Consider the following 22,631-nt stretch of genomic DNA (forward strand, 5'->3'; position numbering starts at 1 on the left):
CTGTACCTCCTTTACAAAAGAACCTGGCCAAGGATCTCGTGGCTGACCGTGAGAGCCAGAGCCGCTGTTGGGGTGCCAGGCACCCCTCTGAGCGATGTGCCTGGGCTCCAGCATTGCAGCACATAAACCACCTGCTCAGCTGAGACACGGCCAGTTGATCCGTGGCCTTGCAGGCTGGAGACATCACATGCCATCGCCTGGTCTTATCTGGGCCGAGACGGAAAGATGCGTAAAGATATTGAGACTTGTGAATTTTAATTTGAAAATTTAATTTAAAGAGCACTCTGTTTTGAAGCCTCTCCCCCCAACCCGAGCCGCGAGGTGGCTGGAGACACTATCGTATTCCGAGACACCCAGATCGGCAGCAGCGCCGTGTACCAATGCAACGCCTCCAACGAGCACGGCTACCTCCTCGCCAACGCCTTCGTCAGCGTCCTGGGTAAGCGCTGCTGGAAGATGAACACCCTATACTCAAGTTCCCCCTGCAAGAGTTCTCTGTTTGCTTTCCTCCCCGTTGTTAGCTAGGAGGCTAATGCACAAAGGTGCATCTCCTCTGCAACTGGGCTTTGGGATTTCTATCCATTGCCATGGACCTGCAAAGCCAGGCAAGGCTGACCAAATCCTGCCGGTGCTAAAATTTAAGATGATTTCCATAGCGTAGAAAGGAAAAAAGAGAGGGAAGAAGGTGAGAGATGAAATGGAGAAGCTCTACTGAGTCTTGAAGGTGCCACCAGGAAAAGAGTGAACACAAGAGCAGGCAGGGTGGATGAAAAGACTGGAAAGGGAGCAGGGGGTCTGGAAACTGGTTTATTTTCTTCCTCGATGGCTGAGATTTGTGTTGTTTGCAGACGTGCCTCCCCGGATACTGGCCCCCCGCAATCAGCTCATCAAGGTGATTCAGAACAACAGGACCTGGCTGGACTGTCCCTTCTTTGGCTCGCCAATCCCCACCCTCAGATGGTAAGAGCTGCGGCACGGCCCCTGCCAGCCCGGAGGGGTGGGACGGGAGGTTTCCTGCTCTTTCTTCCCTTACAATAGCACTCTGTGGTGTTGTGAGGTTTAAGAACGGTCAGGGGAACACGTTGGACGGAGGAAACTACAAAGCCCATGAGAACGGGAGCCTGGAGATGACCATGGCTCGGAAGGAGGACCAGGGCATCTACACCTGCGTCGCCACCAACATCCTGGGGAAAGCAGAGGCCCAGGTTCGCCTGGAGGTCAAAGGTAGGGGCACGGAGGGCTCTCGGGCAAAACAGACTCTTGGATCTTTTGAAACTTGCAGCAGAAATAATGATATTTGTTAAGGGAAGGTTGGCTGTGTGCTCCAGCAGTCCGTCAGCAGACAGGCACTAGGTAATTTGGAGCTGGAGTCCAGAAAAGGGCAGAGAGTTCCTTTCAGTGTTGAAAAAACCCAAGTCTGTGGATATACTGAAGCTGTAGAAGGGCCTGGTGTGGATACCGAGGGGTGAGATGCCACACACATTGCAAAAAGCAATACAAAGTGTGTAGCAGGGTTAACTGATGGCAATACAACACTTTCTGAATCAAGTTTCCGCCGGGGATTTCCCTGTTCAGCAAAACTGATCGCTGACTTGGAAAAATTCACGCTGCTAGGGTCAGCATGAATTAATGGCTTGTTAAATTAATTTATTTGCAAGCATTTGTATCACAGACAGCTCACTACTAGAGCAAGCTGGACAAACCCTTGATGGCCATGCTTGTCTTTTCCAAGTACCACCACTCTTCACTGAGTTCCTGAGCCCAGGCGCAGCAGTTTGGTGCCTGATGCATTGTTCTGACTTTGTGCAGACCCCACCAGGATCGTGAGGGGACCAGAAGACCAGGTGGTGAAGAGGGGCTCCATGCCTCGCCTCCACTGCCGCATCAAGCACGACCCAACGCTAAAGCTCACGGTCACCTGGCTGAAAGATGACGCACCCCTGTACATCGGGAACAGGTCTGTCTGCCACAGCACCATGGGGCTTCTCTCCCAGGATTGTCAGACTCTTTCAGAATGCTTCAGGATTATATGGATATTTTTTTTTCCATATGGATAATATGGAAAAACATCAAGTTCCCATCTAGGCAACATCTGCTGTTTTGATGCTTTTAATGTTACTAGCTCCTTCCAACAGATACTGCCTAGAATTAAACTTATCAGTAAATCAAGACTTGGACCACAGGTTTTATTTACAGATATTTTAGGACTTGATAAAACAGGTGGGTTAATAACAAGCTACTTCAAAATTAATGTGTATCTATCTGCTGTGAGTAGTCCAGTTGTAATTTCCTTTCCATAGCTGACTCCCTTCTTGTGAAGCGAGATCTGATCATGGGACACGCTTCCTAAAAGTGTGATTACTCCAGATATACACCGGAGCACATTTGCTGACTCCTTAGGAAATGAGGTTTCCAAGAAGAACTCAATGCATCCTCAGCTGATAAAATCTCCAGCCCAGAGACGTACTCTTGTTCCGTTTGGGTTTTTTAATGTATTTTATCAGGGAACAGTTAGACTTCCATCCTGCTGCCTACTGTACTTATGCACAGCTGTGTGATGATTGTTCTCATCCCTTTAAGGATGAAGAAAGAAGATGATGGTCTGACGATATATGGTGTGGCTGAAAAGGACCAAGGGGATTACACCTGCGTAGCCAGCACGGAGCTGGACAAGGACTCGGCCAAAGCGTACCTCACCGTGCTAGGTAAAGCCGTCCTCCCACACAGCCAAGTGCTTTATATTTTAATACAACAGCCTGACTTCAAGGTCAGACCGAAAGGGTGGTGTGAACTCACGGAGTCAGCCTCTGAAGCAGAGATGCTCAGGGAAGATGCTGGCAGGGCAACTGTTCTGTTCTGCAGGACTCGGCAAGGACACGCTGCCTCATCTCAGGCTCAGACAGTGGCGCTGAATGTGAGGCGAAGGAAACTTGCTTTTGAGACAAAAAAAAAAAAAAAAAAGAGTAGTTATTACATACAGCTAAAAATAGCCAAACGTGGATGTTGAAGCTCTGCGAGAACAGTCCTAAATTTGCAAGTGAGTTTAGCTGAATGTCAGGGTGCTGAGCAGCGCTGGAACCTGGGGGCTGAATGAGCGGCTCCTGGCCTCGCAGGTCCCCTTTTCAAAATAGGGAGCGACAGATCTAAACCCATTCCCCCACCCATTTATATATTTATCAGTCCCTGCTCTTGGCCACCTCTCATAGTGCTGATGTGCTGCGTTCCTGGGAGTGCCCCAACCTCCCTGTGCCACTGGCACAGACCCGCAGCACCTTACAGAAATCAGAGCACAGTATGAACCTCATATCCCTAATAATTTGACCGGTCTTGATTTATTTCCCTTCCTTTTCCCCTACTAGCTAATTAACTCTCTAGCAGGCTCATGTTTCCCCTTTGCTGTGTACTAGAAATAAGAAGAAAAGTGGGCAGAGAGTGCCTGGGGGTCGCTGGGGGAAGGATGAACCTACTCTGGTCCCCAGGCAGGATTGGATCCTTTGGGAATCTGTAGCTCTGGGTGTAACTTTATATTTGCCAGGTGCTCCTTTGGCCAGCCAAGCTTAATGACTAAACTAACACTGTTAACAACCAATGTCTTACCTTGCAGCCGTCCCTGCTAACCGTTTGAGAGACTTACCTAAAGGTAATCATCACTAATTCATTGCGTTTATTTTATTTTGTAAATGGATTTTGTTTTGCCTTGCCAAGAACGCCAACAGAAAATCTAGGTCTAGCAGCTGAAAAAACTGGGAGCTGATGCTTCCAAGTCCTGTCCATGTTGTCCTTGAAAGCCCATCCAGATGGCTCCTGTGTCCCATCATTTCATGTCCCACAGTGCCAATTCTTGAGTGCAAGCATCTTCTTACCCATACCTGGAAATGGTGAGCCCTGATGGGAGAAAAAAAATCATATTGAATCCCTTGTCCTTTACCTGGGAAGAAGTTATTACTGCTGCTGTTATTGCATGAGCTGGTTCTGTGAGACCATGTGGATAAAGAAACCAGAATGGTGCCCAGAGCATTCCTAAGGAGTATGTATTTTCACCAAGGCTTGGAGTCCTCTCTGTTCTATTTATTCGCATTTATTTTGGACAGCTGCGTGTAGTTTGCTGTAAGATCTTACATCCACCTGCTAAAACACTATATCGTGCTTCCACCACCAGACACCACCAGTTGTACAGGGAGCAGGCAGGGTTTCAAGGCAGGGGACAACTAGTATGTAAAAATTTTAAAAAAATTGCATTAGACCATCAAGAGCTGCAGGATGTGAATCGTGCCATGGGCACGTGTCCTCCCACGGGTCTGGGCTAGGACAGCCAGGGCTTCCCCTCCCGGGAGAGGCGATGGGAACTGGGACTCCCAGCTCCTGGGACAATCCCAGCCTCATTTGTCTCGTTACTTGGCCAACAGAACGACCCGACCGGCCCCGTGACTTGGAGCTGTCGGACCTGGCCGAGAGGAGCGTGCGGCTGACGTGGATTCCCGGCGATGACAATAACAGCCCCATCACAGGTCAGCCGCCAGACCCTCTGCCCTGGATCCCCCTTCTTTATTCTGCACCAGGTGAGCCCAGCCATTCACCCCACCTCTCCATCTTCTCCCCCAGACTACATCGTCCAGTTTGAGGAGGACCGGTTCCAACCTGGCATGTGGCACAACCACTCCAGGTACCCCGGGAGCGTCAACTCCGCTGTCCTGAGCCTCTCTCCATATGTCAACTACCAGTTTCGGGTGATTGCGGTGAATGACGTGGGCAGCAGCCTGCCCAGCGTGCCCTCCGAGCGATACCAGACCAACGGGGCCCGTGAGTACCGTCCTCCTGGTCCCTCTTGACGTTGTTCTTGGCATCTGGCCACCACTGTCCGTGTAGACTCTTCCCTTGCGGTGTATGGTCACAGCTCCTGGAACAGATTTACTCAGATGAGGGAATGAGCTGGTCCATGCGTGTGCTGGGGTGTAATTTTATACATCACATCCTCAAGCCTGTGGCTGATATTCGGCAGAGCAGCAAAACTCAACCAGAAACATTTATGTAAAGGTTGCTCCAGCAGAATCTGGTGAAGGAAAGCCTGGTTTCACCTTACAGAGCAGCTTTCTAAAGAAAGTCTTTCATCCTTTCTGACCACAGGAAGCTCAAAAGTCTCTGGGAAAACTAGACTCCAGTGTAAACTGGTCACAAGCAAAAGGCATTTTGTTCCAAAATTCCTAATTCATTGTCCACTGCTGGGCAGGAGCCCAGGTCAGTGCAGGAGTAAAGTGTGCTCCAGGCCACGACCAAGACTCAGGTCCTCGGTTTGTGTGCCCAGTGCTTTGTACGCTGTAGAACACTTGGGAAAAATCATAAGAGGAATTCACAAGAAGCTGAGTAGTTTTGCTGCATTTTTTTCATTTAACCATTGCAGAGATGCTTCTGCTGGCATCTAGTGTTGGCTTTCGACATTGCTCTTCTTGTTTCAGATTTCAAAAGTGTCAAGACTCTGCTCCTGGGGTTGTTTCACAATGGCTGTCTTTCAAAGATTTAGGACATTTTGGGAAAAAAAACCAACAACCCAGAGGCTCCTAAATAAATGGCCTGGTTTTCAAGAGTGCTTCATGTTCCATTAACCTGAATGGGAACTTCTGGAAAAATCAGGCCATTAACTTTTGTCTTGGAAGTACTTTTGGCTTGCACAGGGAAGGGGTTTTAACTACTCAAATGGTCATTTTTCAACATTACAAACTGCATTTTTTTTTTCCCCATATGGATTTCAGGTCCTGAATTTAACCCAACAGGAGTTCAAGGTGCAGGGACCCAAAAAAACAACATGGAGATAACCTGGACGGTGAGTTCTTCGATGCTTGACAGCCACCCAGCATCTCACCATTATGGTCCCAGATGCCAAGATATGGAGAACTCAGAGTCCCTAGCAATGTGTGCTATACCACACAGAATACTATAACCTTAGTGACCATAGAGGGAATAAAAAGCAGAAGATGTATTTACAAGAGAGGCCATTGTTAGTGCTGAGAAGAAAGTCTGTGATAAAAACAATAACTTTCAATAATTACCTTGAAGCCAAAGAAAAGATGCTGGATCACAGATTCAGGTTAGGGAGGATGCTCAGTCTGATTCCTTGAGCAGTATATAGGGCTGACAGCCCAGCTCTTGCAGTTCTTCATAGACCAGCAGGTGTCAGCCACAAATAAGCCAGCATCTGTAAGGACAGAAATGGCAGTGAGAGCACGGAGTGGAACAGAAGGATAAGGTTCTTGGTCCTGCCTTGGGTCGGGAGGGCAAGGACGAGCTATGTCTCCCTCTGGGAGGAAAAGTATTGACCTCCTTGGAGATTTGCTGATGGAGCATGAAATAAGAACCAGCTGCTGAACAGAACCTTTTGGGAGAAATACAGTTGCTCTTTCTCCTTCTCACTTGTCTTTCTCTGTTTTGGTCCATGAAGCCTCTGAATGCAACTCAAGCTTATGGGCCCAACCTCAGGTACATCGTGAGATGGAGGCGAAGGGACCCCCGCGGGAGCTGGTACAACGAGACCGTGAAGACCCCCCGGCACGTTGTCTGGAACACGCCCATCTACGTACCCTACGAGATCAAAGTGCAGGCGGAGAATGATTTTGGTAGAGCACCGGAGCCCGACACCGTCATCGGCTATTCGGGGGAAGATTGTGAGTACTTTCAGCCAGAGATTGTAAGTGTTTCGCAGGGGCGGGATCCCACCTGAGGTCAGTGGGTTGGTACCTGTGCCTGGGACATGTTCACAGCACTGCTTGATTTGGCACAAAAATCCAGTCCCAGGCATTGGAAGGAAGAGGCTTGGCCATTAGATTCTGAGTCATTGAGCCTTGCTCTCTATAAGACCCCGATAACACCTTCGGGTGGAAGACAGATTTCATTGAAGACGAGCTCTGGCTGTATTCCCATAAGCCACATTGCATTTTTTGCCCCTGATATCTGCAGAGCACCAAGTTCAGCTCCGATGAGAGGTGCTACGAATGGCCAAAAGGGCCTTGGTCCATCCTGGACTGGATTCTTGTGCCTCTCTGACAATGCCCCAGCTTGGGCTCCTGTTTGCAACACACCATCAGCTCAGCTTATCTTTCTTTCAAACTCTCCACCTGGTCACGCAGAACAGCGGCCAGCTCGTTTAACTCTCTTTTCACCTTTTTTTCTGGGTATCACCTCCTGTGCCTGTAGCATCAAGACTGAACTCTGCTGATCCTTATCCTGTTAGGATAACGTGGTTTGCTGCCAAAAGCTTTGTTTTTAAAGAAACATGTTAGTTCCTTGCATCGCAGCATCTGGAGGGGTTCCTGGCTGTAAACTTTAGGATTACCAAGAAGGTAGATAAGCCACCAAACCCATCCGTGGCTCTAGGCTTGGAGTCAAGGGGATACAAACAGGGCACAGCAATTTCAAGAAAAATATGCAATCTTCGTGCTGAGATAGCAAAAATGATACATCTTCCAACTGGGCATCTTCTCCCGGAGGAGACAGGGTAATGGGAAGGAAAATGGCAGAAACGGTGGGAATCAGGGTGAGAGCAGAGCAAAGCTGGACCTAGCTGAGCCGCCCTTACTGGAAAAGCTCCACAAGCTCCCAGCTGCACCGTTGTCTCTGCACTACTTGGCTATGCACTACCAGGGTTTTTCTTCTAGTTTCAGTTGAAAACTTGTGCAATAATTTTGAGCTTTGGGAGGATCTGAATGAGCTTGTACACATGCACTTCACATGGAGGCAAACCAGGGAGACCAAAGCTCCCGTATCCCACCCCAGACACAAATGTCTTCTTGCCTGTGTCCCAAAGGGGGGGACAAGTAAAAAAAAAAAAAAAAAAACCCAAAAAAACCCAAACAAAAAAACCTAGTCCCTGCCCTGTCATCTCTGAATTGCTTCACAAATAACTGCAGATTTCTCCATCCAAGCGGGTGATGTGTAACAAGGAGTTAAAAACCCAACTGGATCAACAGCAGGCTCTTGCCAAATCCAGATGATCGGATGTGGAAATAACAGGCAGTTTGGTAACTCCTGGGTGTCTCAGTGCCCAGCTGGTTGTGGCAGGAGGGGGTAGATCTGCTGGTACCCTTCAGCCGGGGAGGGAGGGGACCCAGACCCCCTCCTTGCTAACGTGATCTCCTGCAGCAGCGTGTAGGAAGCCCTGCTCTTATCTGCATCATGAATATTCTCGTGCTGGCTGGATGAGTGAAATATGGGGTTTTTTTTTTCCTCCCCTTCCTGTGGAAGTAATGCTTAAAAAATCAATAGCATTTAAAGCATGCACATGTCAGGGAGAAAGTGAGGGGGGCAGAGGTAAGTGATGCTGCTCCGTGTATTCCCATGGTTGTAGGGTCTGCTCGCTCCCAACGAGGGCAGCCGGGAAGCTGAGAGCTGGCCTGTTGCTCCTCTTTTATGTTATTGAGTTTGGAAATCCTCAGAAATTGAATTTAAGGAGTGAGACAAGGAGATGATTATCTCAATGAAAAAAAACCACCACTGCCAGCAGATGGCAGAGCCGGTGCGTGGGGTTGCTGCTCCCTGGGTTTGCAGCGATGCTGTGATGAGAAAACCATGGCGGGGGCAGCAGGAGGGGTGTCCGTCCATCTGTCTGAGCTCCAGGGCAGGGCTGGGTGCCTAACGTACACTCTGCTTTATCCCCAAACGCTCAGATCCCAAGGCTGCACCTACAGATGTTAGGATCAGAGTTTTAAACAGCACGGCCATTGCTCTGACCTGGACCCGCGTGCACCTGGACACCATCCAGGGACAGCTCAAGGAGTACAGAGTGAGCAAACCCACGTCTCGTGGGACTGACCATTAATACAGCTCTAACCTTCTCACAAGCCCAGGTGGCCCCAGTGACAGAGCCACCTGCCATGGGGATGACAGAAAACTCTCCTCCAGCCACATCATGACCCTTTTGCCATGGCTGGGTGCAGACCATGGGGGCTGACTCTGACCCGGAGCAGCACCAGTGATGCAGAGCCTTGGTTGGATCTTTGTGGTGGCTGGACAGGGCTGGGGACATCTCCCATTGTCCCCCCAGGCGCTGGGCTGACCCATCCCCCTGCCTGCCTGTGGGGTCTGGGGTGCTCAGACACAAGAGAGGGACTGGGGGTGGTCCTGCTCACACAGCGAGGGGTCTGCTGGCTCTAGAGCAGCCCAGAACCAGGGGCTGGCTGGTTCTGGGGGAAATGATCTCATACAGGTACAAACAGGTTGGTTTTTGTGTCATCCCCAAAGTACCCACGTCGCCTTTTAACGACCACCCACCCCTGCAAAGCCTAAACCCAGCGGTTCGTACTAACTGGCAACTAAAGACAGCACGGATCCTGCTGTTTTGGGGCTTTTTTTCTTTTAATGTTCGGTATTTACTGCAAAGGTAAAATACTAGTGGTTATGTACAGAGGACAGACCCTGTTTAAAACAAGTAAAAGTCTGGACGGAGCACTTTCTGTTAGAGTTTAGGACGTTCCCAAAAGCACCTGTCCTGCAAACACTCACAGCATTTCAAATCCAATAATCCACCGAGCATAAACCCAGCTCCCTGGGTGCTGCTCTCCTTTTTTTCTGCCTCCGCTCTCTCATTCTGGTCTATTTTCTGAACGAATCTTATTTCTGCATGAAATAAGATTTACAGTCGGGGAGACTTTCCATTGTGCCTGGACGTGTCTCACCTTCCCTTGTACACCACGATGCTACTCCAGGTAGAAAGGGAGAGTCCCTTGATGCTTAGTGCTTGGGAACCAGAAACAGCTCTTTGTATAGGCTGAGCTTAGTGATTTTGCTCTGTGACCCCTTAGTAAGCACTTAACCCCATGCTCATCCTCTTCCTCGGGTAACATCACTGACCTGCCTCGCTGGGGGGACGTGGAGCTTCATTAATTCCTCTAAAAGGCTTCTGCAGCGGAGAGCTGCTTTTATTTTTTTTTCTCGGAAAGGCAAAGTTTTACTATGCTTTGTTAATAAAAATAAAAAAAAAAAAAACCACAAAAAACAAACCAACAATTGCACTTAACCGGGAAAAGCTTCACTTGCCATGCATGTTTCTTGAAGGCCTATTTCTGGAGAGACAGTAGTTTGCTGAAGAACCTCTGGGTCTCTAAAAAACGCCAGTATGTGAGTTTTCCCGGAGACCGAAACCGGGGCATAGTGTCCCGGCTGTTTCCTTACAGCAACTACAAGCTTGAGATGGTTGTAACCAACGGGAGAGGCGATGGGCCCCGCAGTGAGTTGAAGGAGTTCCCCACGCCCGAAGGAGGTACGTTCCCGGGGGGGTGTGCAGGGCGAGGTTTGGGGGGGTTCGGCTCTGCGGAGCGGATGGGAGCCGCCAGGGAGATGCGCTGGGGATGATTTTTAGCCTGGGCAGCATCTTCGGGGCAGCGTCACTGTCAGGTGCCATCGTCACCGCGGGCAGGTGACATCTCTGCAGCTACACCGAGAGCTGATGACTGGCGCTGTCTCATCAATCTAAAAATCCCCTTCAGGTACTTGGAACACATCAGCAAGTATCTTTTAGGCTGAACAAGAGAAATGTTTGTAAAGCTCTTCAGAGGCACAGCACCGTGCCCTTGATGTGCCGCCTGACCTGGGAATGTCCCTGCGCCTCCCCATGCTGCGGGTCGGGGACATGCCAGGGAATGTATTCATGGTGCTCAGGAAAAGGCAGTAAATCCCTGTCAGACCCAAGTGCTTTTGTTCTGAAAGGATGTCACCAATACTCCTTGCCAGGCTTTTAAGGCAGGAGCGCCTCATTCTGCTGTTTAAAGAGCTCGTGTCAAGGATGAACTTGAGATTTTAATCTTCTTGCTGTCACAGGAGCTATTTATAGGCACACCGATAACTTTTTGTTGGAGCTATACTTTCAGTGGCCAGCAATGAACCTTCCTCTAGCAAAGCTGTTTCTGACACGGGGCATTACAAAAATGCAAGAGGAGAAAACAGCAGAGGCTGGACACAAATCCTGTCTCAGCTAACACAGACACTGTGGGGTCTTCCTCTTCCTCTGCATCAAAAAAGAACAGCATCTCTCAGTCCTTTTGCTTTCTTTGAGATTTTCTTGGATGCTGTCCCCATTTTCTAAACCCCTAAGCTGGTTTGAAAGGAGGGGCTCTGTTCCTGCAGGGCGGTTTTGCAGTCGGGTGCAGTTTGATGGAGCTGTTCCCCTGGGTGCTGGAGGCACCGAGCCCTGGGTGTAGATACCTGCTTTGGGGGTAGCGATACACGTCCGTGGGTGGCATTAATTCAACCAATTATAGCAGATTATACTCTTGACATAAGTAAACTGCTGATTTGTTTTTTCCTATAGCACTAAGCTATTTTATTGACTATATATTGATGTTGAGGAGATTGAATGATATTCTGTAAAGCTTCTGTTTAAAAAAAAAAAAAACCAGCTCGCTAATCTCTCAGATCAGAGACCCAAGTTCTTTCGCGAGTCAAGACACTGCAATTATGAGTAACCAGGAGAATAATTTAATTCAAGAATGTATAACGCTTTCCTTCCTTTACTAGCTTTGAATAAGCATAAAAGCAGCCTTTCCTCAGGGTAAGGACCACTGCATTTGTGAGCCAGTCCCTGTTACAGGTCTCTGGGCATTAATAACACAAAGATGCTTTGCAATAAGAGAAGCCGCTATGTGATTTTTCACCGTTCCAACAGATAAACGGATAAGATGTAAATATTGGGCTGGGTGCCGCTTCACAGCTGGAGCATCTTTTGCGGGTGCCTCACTGAGCTGTGCGCTGGAGGGCAGCGGTACCCAGCGGCACGGTGATGCTGGGGCTGGGTTTGCATGCAGAGCTGCTCTGGTTTCTGCTCCCTGCACCACATGCTGCTGCAAACCCTGGGCTGGTGCATGGTTTCTGGCACAGATTCTTGTTCAGTTTCTGCGTTATCTCTGTGTGCGTTTGAGTGTCTTGAGTGTATCAGTCAGCCTGCCATGTATACAGTATTGTAAGGTATGTTTTTTTTTTCCTTGTATGTTTTTTCTTCTTTCCCTCTCCTTCCTGGTCCCATCCTCCTCCCAAGTGCCCAGCTCCCCCAGGTATTTAAGGATCCGACAGCCAAATCTGGAAAGCATCAATCTGGAGTGGGATCACCCAGAGCATCCCAATGGAGTCCTCACAGGATACAGCCTTAGATATCAAGCCTGTACGTTCCCTATGTTATCTTCTTAGTGCTAATAATGAAGTCATTAAATATTTTCCTTGCTGCTAATCATCTCCTCACCTAGCACAGAAAGCTCTCCATAAGGAACCAGAGGCTTTCATCACAAGCTGAGACAGGCTGGGGTGGGAGAGGAGTCCTGGAGCAGCTGCAGCTCACCTGGGAGGGTTGCGGATGCTCAGCAGTTCTCCAGACTCAACCATTGAAGGGAAATAACTTTAATCTCCAATGCAGAAATTTAAACTCCAGGCTGTATAAGAGATGCTGCCTGGGGTAGCACAGACCCTGGCACTGGTGCTCTGCCCTTCCCTGGCCACCAATACAACCCAAAATGTCCCTGAGAGCAGGTCCCCCAACCAGCAAGTCACCAGCTTCCCTAAAGCACCTTTAACAGCAGTTACAGCTCTGAGCACGTGTCCCCACTCCGACGGCAGGTCTGGACCCCGGGGGCAGGGTGGCACAGCGTGTTCCTGAGACAAGGCTGAAGCCACCACCACCTGCCTTTCCTCCCCAGTTAACGGATCCAAAACGGGGCGAACCCTGGTCGAGAACTTCTCTCCCAACCAGACCAAGTTCACCCTGCAGAGGACAGACCCCATCTCGCGCTATCGCTTCTTCCTGCGCGCACGCACCCAGGTGGGAGAAGGAGAAACGCTCGTGGAGGAGTCGCCAGCCCTGCTGAAGGGAGGGCATCTTGCTCTCCTCTTGCAAAAAGGTGAAGCTCTAATTTGTCCCTCTGCAATGTCTGCACAAGCTCAATAAGGTGCAGGTGATTTTTACGTGGCTCAAAGGGGGGTGTATCCTCTGTTCAGTGAACCCCAAGAGGGGGGACGGTGCCACTCCCCTGTCACCCCATAACCAGGAGCTGCCCTGACCCTCCAAAGCATGACTCCCGGATCCATAATGAGATAAAACACCCATTGTGGGACATTCATCAAACTAAGTGAAAGTTCAGGAGCCCTGGGGGAACACAGGGAGACAAAAGCCGGCTCTTTCCTTTCTTTAGCATTTGCTAAAAGACCCATGATTTAGTTAGTGCTGGGATTTAATGGGGTTTTTGCCTCCTTTCCTCCATCTCCCCCTCCCCAACTAATGGCTCTGAGTAGGAAAAGTAATTCCTACCGATGACCCAGTGGAAACAAAATGCTTCCCGACACCTCTTAGCTGGGCTCCAGCGTCGCTAATTGACCCGACAGGATGGGAGCTGGGGCTGCAGATACTATGGGAAAGAAATCCGCTAAGTTACACCCTGGCAAACATGAGAGGGGGCATGGCATGGCTTTAAAAAGGAGCTTGGCTGAACCAAGGGTTAGAGCACAGGGAGCGGATTGAAGTTGTTGGTGCTGATAGTCAAGAGTTGCGGTTGTTCCATGTACATTTGCTTTACTGGGCTTGTTTCTATAGACTGTTAGCAGAGCACAGATAAATCACAGCCATAACCACCCACTGTTGTATATCACTTAACTGGTTTGTACTGGGGAATAGCAGGTACAGCATATGCCAGCGTGACCAGTTAAGGTCCGCTGTCCATGGGGTTGGGGACACGGAGGGGTGGTGGCACTGCAGAAGGGACGAGCTGCTGACACTTAGCGAAAGGACAAACCATCAGCCATTAACCAGTATGAAAAATGAAAGAGTCAAATCCCAGCCTGAAGTTACAGAAATATGTCAGTTTGACCTCAAAACATGAGAGCCTGAGGTACAACACGACACGGGTGAGTTAACGACAGCCACGTAAGAACGATGAGCAGCTCTAAACGCCCACCGTGATGTGACGGTACTTGCTGTAAAGCTACAAGAAAGGCGAGTTTGGAGTAATAACCAAAAAAAAAGCAGATTAAGGAAATAAAACCCATTAATGCATTCAGAGGTGGTTTTGTGCTTGCCAGACTAAAGCTACACGAAAGGCGAGTTTGGAGTAAAAAACAACCAAAAAAAAGCAGATTAAGGAAATAAAACCCATTAATGCATTCAGAGGTGGTTTTGTGCTTGCCAGACTCATTCACCTGAGAAGCTTACATAGAATACATCTCCCTGACATTCTGCGCCAAGGGCTCCAACCCACCCAAGGCAGGACCAGCACTGACGGTAGAATTACACTAGAAAAAAACTAAGGTGGAATTCAGACCGTCAAAACTGGTCCTTGCTGGGATTAGATAGAAGCACTTTGCTTACCCAACACCGCTGGCATCTCTCTGCCGAGCTGCCGGGGGGCGTCCAGCCTCCTGCTCGCTCTGCCCCGTGCAAGTGGCTCTGATGCCCCCGAGGGTGACGGGTTGTAGCTGATGCATTTATTTCCTCTCTCTCAAATCTCTGCTGACTGTGTGCAAGTGGTCCTGACTCTCTTGTTTGTGTGTTCTGGTTGTTTTATATATTCCTCTGTTTTCTCTTCCCTTCTCTCCTACGCTCTCCTCGTATTCCCCTCTCTATCCCTGGCGCTGCCCTCTGAAGCCACGCCAACCCCAGGTACCGTACCAGCCGGAGGAGGTAACAGGCATGGGGCAAGGCTCACTCCAGCTCGCTCGGGTGTGCTAGCAATTAAGCATGCACTCCATTAACCCTTTCAATGGGAAGGTGAAGTGGCAGGAGTCTAAATTGGGCGTAGGAAACGACGGCACATAAAACCAAAGCCCCACAGGCAGCAGGGACGAGGGGCAAGCTCCACGGCGGCATCTGCAAAGATTAAAACATCCCTGAGAGGGGCTTAACAGCCTCCCAGATGCCTAATGACAGCCAAACCCACCAGCCACCGCAGCCGCCACGCGCTGTACAAGTGAAAATCAGACTCAAGTTGCCCTATTAAAGAGGTTTTTCATCCCAGGTCTGCACAAAGCCCTCTCCTTTTTTTAAGCCTCAACCTCCCTGCCCTACAAAACACAGAACAACATTTACCAGCCCTCCCCGACTCTGGTCCCTGCCTGTGCTCTGCCCCGCGGTGTTTAAACTGGATTTTCATCCCCGGGAGCCTGGTGCTGCCGGAGCAGCCGCCTGCCTTGGTCCGTGTCGTGGCATTGGGGGCACCACCACCCACCTACCTCCCTGGGGTTATTTTAGGGCTGCCAGGGCTTTCATACAGGAGAATCCTTTTGTTTGCAAGTGACCATTGAAAGGGTTAAGGACGATGTTTGTGCCACAGCTGTGCATGTCTGCATGCGAGGCTATTGCTGGCTTTGCCCTCGATTGCGTATTTCTACAGCAGAGAGAAACCTTTCCTTGTGGCGGGGGGGGGGCACTTCCCAGGACCCCCCAATCACCCACTGTCAGCCCTGCAAAGTCCAAAGCAAACGCACAACTTCTGGTTGCCCAAAAGAAGGACACCCACCTCTTACAAAACCTGCAGATGTGACTTTTTTTCCCTCCTCCCTCTTTGAACCAATATTGCAGCAGCCGGACAGCCGTGACCCAGCTCAGGAGGGGGCTCACGGCAGGGCTAGGGGTGCAGCCAGCCAAAATGCACCCCAAAAGCTTTTGGTCTGGAGCAACAGCACTCGTTTGCCCTGCAAACCTGTAAGAGGTCATGCTTTGCCTTTGCTGGACACGGCCCCCAGGGCCACAGCTTCTTAGGGAAGACTCTTCCCAAGTGATGCCAGTGCAGGACCTGCCCTCTGCACCCCTAGGTTTTGCTTTCCTACCTTGTAGATATTTCTCCTCCTTTTATTTTGTTGCAGTGATGTCTCTCTACCCAATATTATTTTGCGTTTTCTTTTTTTCCTTTCTGAATAGATGCCAATCTTTTCCTCACTATATTTTTTTCTCTTCCTAAAAAAAAAAAAAAAAAAAAAAAAAAAAAGAAAAAGGGGGTAACAGATTGGTAACAGATTGGTCTGCTTTGGGTGGTGGGAAACTGAAAACAGATGTAACCTTTTGGCTCAGAGGATGTCTGTCCTCTGAGTCCGGCAGGGCTGTTTTGCTGCTGTAGCTCATACTTTGGCCAGGGTTTAGCTCATCCACAAGAATCCGGATTTTCTTTGTGGATCAGGATCACCTTCTAAAGTACTTTCCTCCTTGCAGTGGATAGTGCTGAAACCACAACGTGATCTCTCCATCCTTCCAGCATCACATCATTTCAGCCATAATTTCTTATAACATTGGAAGCCGGGTGAATTATTTCCCATTTAGAGGCTAATTCTACAAGAACAGAACCCACTGGTCCCCACCCCTCTATTTTTAACCTTCTAGGAGAAATAGTAAAGGGAAAAGATACACCAGAGCTGAAAGGAGTCCAAGAGGCAGTAAGTGGAGCAGTAGGTCGTTAAGTGCTAACCCAGCCGCATCCGCAGCTCCCTCGCCATGCAAGAGAGATCACGGCAGCGTGAGCCCCGGCAGCTCCAGCACACATCTTTGTCTTGCTCCTGAGCTGGATGTCATTTCTCGTTAGGACACGGGGCGGGCGCCGGAGCTGTTACACAATTCCAGCGGCGTTTGTCCCGAGAGGCTGTTTCTCTTCCTACCAAGTCCAGGGTTGGAGTGAAATACTGCTTGACCTTGCTCGGAAGATTCATCTCCGCTCAATGACCTAGATTTTGTAGATTTTTTTTTTTTTATGGATTCACAGTGGAAGTTGTCTTAAATTGCAGTAAAACGCTCTTTGCCATGGGCTGCTGGCACTAAAAAAAATAAAAATTAAAAGGTCTTTTTTTTCCAGGAGTAACCTTACAGAGGGTCGTTGCTGTTTTGTATGTGTGTGAGAAACTGGACCAGCTTGATGAAATCAAAGTGAAGTGCAGGGACTGTCCCTTAGGAAAGCCTTTACTTTTCCTAAGCCAGAGTTGGACAAAGGGAGAGGTGATCTGGGAAAAGAGGGGCCATCTAAAAAGGGCTCTAATTTCTGCTATGAATGCGAAAAAAAAAAATCAAGACTGGATCCCATGCTACCCCTGTGTATAGAAAAACTTAATCATGGACCATAAAGACTTTAAGGAAAAAAACCATTGATTTTTCTCTGTTCCCTTCTTGTCTCTCCATAATTATGAATCAGAGGAGAAAGATCCTATTGTTCATTTTAGAAACAGAGAGAACTGCTGACCCCTCTCTTTTAGAGGCTGCTCAATTGCTCCTTTCTATTCCTGAATTTCTTACAGCGATCAGATTCGGAGCACTTTATGGCAAAGACTTTACAATTTCCTTCTGTTGCTAAAAACGGGGAGAGGGGGAGAAGGAAAATAAAACCAACTGTCTGAAAATGTATTTGGCTAATCATCAAAATTCATGAAAAATTAATCAAATTTCTCCAAGACTAATTATTTTTAAGTCACACCCAAGGGAAAGCTGTTACTACAGCCTAACAACACATTAAAAGCATCTTTAAATAATTAAAGAGCAGTATGGATGCATATTGTTTCCTCTATTTTGCAAAAAACCCATGCAACTCCTCCCTCAACTGCTGCACCACTTAGAGCAGGACTTGAGTCCCTCTCTTAAGAGGCTCTCTTCCTTTTTCATTCCTTAAATATCTCCCTTTTGCTTTTATGATTCTTATTTTTTTTTTCTAATCTGAGCCTCACAGAGTTTTTGTGTAAGGTCCGGGCTCCTTTTTACGGGTCCATTCACGGGCAGAGGAGCCAAGCTGCAGCCCAGAGCGCAGCATCCTGCTGCGAGCATCTCTCTCATTACCGAGCCTATTAATTGCTCCAGCCGGCCGCCGCATCCCCTGCCCATTAGACCAGCCCATCTCCTCCCCACCGTGCCCCTGGTCTCCATTACCTGATGGGGTAATGCATCTCGCAGACAGCAAGAGCCATCTCTGCCGTGCAAAGATGAGGGTTATTAACGAGCTGAAGGGTCATTTAGATGTTTCCAGGAAGATGGGCGAGGCTACAGCAGGAGCAGGAGAATGGGAATTGCTGGTGTTGGCTTTTACTCTGGGTTTCCTGGGGGTACTGGGGTGATTTCAAGCCTGTGGCTTTAGACGTGCTGGTTTTTGGGGTGCTGCTCTGCACCGCCTCCTGATTTCAGAGAGGGGGGAACTTTTTCCTCCCCTCACGTGAATGCTGGATGCTCGGTCCTGCACCTACACTTGTTGTCAAAGTCCTTGAGTGACACTGGCATTGGGAATGCAGAAAAATAAACTCAGCTGCTCTGCAAAGCTCAGAACTCTTACAATAGTGAAGTATTGCAGCCACGTTTTGGGAAGGATGTGTGTGATTGCTAGATGGTCGGGATCTTTTGAAAAGGAGCAATTCTGGAAACACCACCTTAGCCCTCCATCTCCCCTGGCCCCCTTTCTGCTGCCAGGAGCAGGGATCTATCACTGTACTCAGCCCCGACGGGGTGGGCAGTGAGTGGGGGACCCCAGTACCTGGTCCTGCCGCTGCCTGGCTGTGGGGTGCCCTTTTCTTTGGGGGACCCCGGTACCTGCTCCCTGCCGCTGCCCCACAGTGGGGTGCCCTTTTCTTTGGGGGACACCTGCGTGCTCTACTCTCTGTCAGATCTGTGTCTTTTATCCCTCCCCAGACTGAAATCGGCTCTCATTAGGGGATGGATTTCAAAGCCTAGAAAATGCCCCTTATCTTCTCTCCTCCAAATCTCCCAGCTGAGCTTTTCTCCCCCGTACATCCCATATTCAAACACAAATGAGGCTCCAGCTTTGAATCCGGGGGCAGCTTAAGACTAAATCCCCCCACAGCCGCCGCAATGCTGCCTTCCTGCAGGTGCTCTCCCCATCCTCCCCTCTCTGAACTATTGCTTTCCAGAGTCACCCGATCCCACATTTTTACCTGTTCCTATTCCTGCCAGGCTCATTTTTATCCCCAGTGCCGACACCCCCTCCTCGATCTCACGCAGGGACCCGCTCGGGAGCGAGCCCGCGTTATCCTGATGCAATGTGATAGCCCTCCTCTCGGGGATCGCTTCCACCAGCGCTAGTATGGTGCTGGAGCCGTGCGGGCAAATCCTGCCCGGCATCACCAGCTGAGGTGCTGAGCAGCACAGCTCGCACCGATGCTGAGTCACTTCGGTCAGTGCAGCATCCAGGAGGGTCTTGGCACCGCAGCTTCACCTGCGTGTGTGCGTATCCGCATGTGATACATAAAGATGAAGATAGCGAAGCTTTGACTTATCCCAGATAATCTTGTCCCAGCTCGGGTCCAGAGGAGCATTAAAGCCGAATCTCTCCTGCTAAAGCCATCACAGCAGCACTAGGCGATGCAGCCAGTCCCCGAAGGTGCTGTGCGGGAGAGGCACGATGCAGAGCTGGGGGTTGTACCTGGGTTCCCACCAGCTCCTGCCTTTCAGCACATTACTTTCTGCCTTGCTGGGTCCTGTTTTCCTTAGAGAGGAGCCAGGGACCCACAGGGGAAACCCGGAGACTGCGTTAGCTAATAACTGGTATCTACGGTGCTGTTTGACTGCGTACATTGCAAAGCTATCGAGGAGCTGCAGCTTCATCGGGTTAACGGTGACATTAACCTAGTGACATTAATCTCTTAACCTTAAAAAAAAAAAAAAAACAAAACCACTATGAATCACCAAAGATGATGTCAGAATTTCAATACTTCCCCACCCAAGAAAGGCTTTTGCAACTTTTAACCTCAGCACACAGCAAAGCCCTCGATCGGGAATGGGGTGAGAGAAACGCAGAACAGCAAAACCCACCCCCCCACTGGGTCAGGCTGGAGAGGGCTTTGCTGTGCTCCAACCACCCGAGGACAAAGCCGTGCCACTGCCCACCCACGCCGGGTCCCTTCCCTGTCACCCCCATCTCTGCCCCATCTCCTCTCCCGGCCGCGGGGCAGCGATGGGCGGGTGCGTTAGTTCGGGGGCTGCGCTGCTGCATGGGGCTGGCTGCGATGCTGCGTTGGTACCACCCCGAGAGGATGCGCTGCTCTGCGGGCACACGCTGGGGCGGGCTGGTGTTGGTGGGATGCGCTGGTAACGGGGGTTTTATTGCAGCTGCGTGCGGGAGGGAGATGGACCGAGTGACCTACTGCTCTCCTCTGCTTTTTGGATCTCTGAGGTTTTAGGGGTTGGCCCTCCTTGGGGAAAAAGCAAGCCCTGGCTTGGCTCTGGGACACTTTTTAAAGTACTTTCCTAGAGCTATTTGTGTTTGGGGGGCGATATTTAAAATAGCTGGGTTCATTTGGCTAACAGGGGGGGTTTGTAATCCCTTGATTTACAATAGGAGTAAGTAAATCTAACCTAATGCAAGGATCACGGGGCAAATCTCTGCTCATTTACCGTAGGCAGTTTAAGCAGCATTTCAGCTGCATTTTCTGCTGGCGGGGTTTCAGGCCCCAGCCGATGCACTGCCCTTTGCTGGTGGTCGGGACCCTCTCAGCCCCACTGCAGGGTGTGTGTAAAGTGCACATTTGCCCCCCTGCTCTGGAAACACAGCACAGCTGAGATGGGGATGGGGGCTATTTAGAAAACAAATTGCTCAGACTTTCCTCTCTATGGACAGCTGAGGGTGTGCCGACCCCTTTGTCGATGGCAAAGTACCATCCATCACTCGCTCACCAGCTAAAGCTCAGGTTAATGCTGAAGCTGCTCCACCACCACCCGGCTCCAGCATTAGCACAGAGACGAGCCAGGAGGGAACCAGGGAAGAAGCTGCAGGCTGAACTGGCAGCTCAGAAACGCTGGAGGTGTAGTCCAAGGGCTGCTGAATTAATGTAATTGTGCCTTGCCTGGCCCACGACAAATGGGATTATTACATTTTCTTAAGAGATAAATCCTGTTTCTTATTGCAGGGAGCCCTGAGTGCTCTTCTGCACAGTGGGGGGACAATGGGGTGAGGACAGCCTGCCCTGTGCGTCCCCAGACACCCCCCACCTTCCTCCTTCCCTGCCCTCTGTGTGATTTAAGCCCAGGTTGGAGGCGACACCGGTGGCAGAGCAAAAGCACAAGAGAAGCAGGTCGTTTGGCCCTGGGAAAGGGATGAAACTGTGGGCGGCGGGTGTGCAGGAGGAGCTTGGCCCCCAGCATCGCTCCCTCCGGGTGCATGGCTGTCCCCGCACGCGGATGGGGAAAACAGCCTCGTGTTTCCCGCTGCTGTTTGCTGCCTCTCTCCTCGGTTCCCCGCACCGTGCTGAGCTGCTCGGCTTCCTCTCGCGTGTCCGTTGGGGATGGCAAGGGCAAACCCCGAGGAGATATCACCTCGTCTAAAAAGCCAGTGTTTCCCTCTCCCAGCTGCAACTGGGGTGCCTCCAACTACAATCGATCTAACCAGTACTACAACAACCCCAACTACTACCACCACAACTACCGACACTACTACTACCACAACTACCGACACTACTACTACCACCACTACTACAGCTGCCACCACTCCACCCGCCACCACCGTCGCCACCACTACCGCAGCTGCAGAGAGGGCTCCGGCAGCCACCACAAAGCAGGAGTTGGGTACTGCGCTTTCCTTTTCCTCTAACCCCTCTAACCCTACCGGCACCTTCCCCGCGTCTTGCTCAGGGCAAGGATTAATAACAGGCACAGGCAAAATTTCAGACATCCTGTGCTCTGGGAAGGGCTTTGCGAGGAGCTAGAGGTGGCACAGGCTCAGGAATCGAGGTGCACAAGTGGTTCCCGGCAATTTGGGGCTCTCAGTGCCACCCTCCAGGTCCCAGTCTCAGGGATAACGCAGCCCTCCCTGGGGTGTGGCGATGCTGGATTACCATCAGTGCTTGGGAAGGAGGTGGAAGACCCTAGAAAAGCTCTCAGAAGTATGATCTCGTATCTTATTGCCATTAAAAAGGGGTTCTGTTACTATTATAGAAAATGTCACTTTAAATTTAGCACATCAGCTGTTAGCTAAGAGACCTGTCATCACTGATACGAGTCTTTTGGTTCATGCTGCTGCTCTTTGCGATAGCCATAGCCCATAGGAGAGCTGGGGAAGGGCTGAAGGTACAGGCGTGTGCCAGGTATTTCTCAGGTCAAGAAAAACTTCTCATGCAATCAGCTAGAATGGGATGACCAAACTCTGATTTGGAGGAGGCGTATTCTCTGTCTGCTTTACTGATAAATGTATCTCGCTGAGCCTTGTTTTTAAAGCAGTGCTATAATGGGATCTACAGTTAATAAATAATGATAGATAGTTATACTCAGGTTATTCAAAAATAAATCAAGCTAATAGCAAAAGGGAACGCAATCAAAAGAATTCAGTTGCTTAGCTGGGCAGGATACGCTCCAAAACGCAAGTGCAAAAGCTGCCGAAACCTTTGTTAACTCTCCATAAAGAAGGAAAGGAGATAGTAGTAACAATGAACACAAAAACTGACACCCATTTAACTCAAGGAGTTTGATTAAAGCAGTTCAGACTCTTTTCTTTATATTCTTGCATAAGATCAGCTCAGGATGGCTACAAACCCCCCCAAAAACATGCTGGGAGGACCAGCCTCCACCCGATACCCCGCAGTAAAGCAGATTTGCGAATCAGCAGCACGTTTCCTGCTCTGCACTAATTTGCTTATTAAAGCTGCAGACCTGAACTGAAAATTTGTGAATTTGGGATCCAGCTTGTGGATCCACACGCTACCAC

General features: G+C 49.8%; 1 protein-coding gene across 7 annotated transcripts in view; it reads left to right on the forward strand.

Annotated features, from left to right (window-relative positions):
• NFASC (neurofascin) overlaps window positions 1–22,631 on the forward strand; it is a 48,299-nt gene that overhangs the window by 11,417 nt on the left and 14,251 nt on the right. For 2 of the 7 annotated variants that reach the window (XM_010073500.1, XM_010073503.1), the window contains exons 10-23: window positions 287–439; window positions 849–960; window positions 1,058–1,224; window positions 1,810–1,957; window positions 2,581–2,705; window positions 3,605–3,640; window positions 4,407–4,508; window positions 4,603–4,800; window positions 5,748–5,818; window positions 6,434–6,656; window positions 12,017–12,139; window positions 12,669–12,837; window positions 14,601–14,620; window positions 21,281–21,496. In XM_010073500.1, the coding sequence (XP_010071802.1) occupies window positions 287–439; window positions 849–960; window positions 1,058–1,224; window positions 1,810–1,957; window positions 2,581–2,705; window positions 3,605–3,640; window positions 4,407–4,508; window positions 4,603–4,800; window positions 5,748–5,818; window positions 6,434–6,656; window positions 12,017–12,139; window positions 12,669–12,837; window positions 14,601–14,620; window positions 21,281–21,496 (1,863 nt within the window). Of the gene's footprint in view, window positions 1–286; window positions 440–848; window positions 961–1,057; window positions 1,225–1,809; window positions 1,958–2,580; window positions 2,706–3,604; window positions 3,641–4,406; window positions 4,509–4,602; window positions 4,801–5,747; window positions 5,819–6,433; window positions 6,657–8,654; window positions 8,771–10,041; window positions 10,247–12,016; window positions 12,140–12,668; window positions 12,838–14,600; window positions 14,621–21,280; window positions 21,497–22,631 lie in introns of all 7 variants that reach the window. The other 5 variants (XM_010073499.1, XM_010073501.1, XM_010073504.1 and 2 more) reach the window with 5 other exon arrangements.

This window comes from Pterocles gutturalis, unplaced genomic scaffold (genome assembly GCF_000699245.1).
Source record: "Pterocles gutturalis isolate BGI_N339 unplaced genomic scaffold, ASM69924v1 scaffold18632, whole genome shotgun sequence".
NCBI classification, from domain to species: Eukaryota; Metazoa; Chordata; class Aves; order Pterocliformes; family Pteroclidae; genus Pterocles; species Pterocles gutturalis.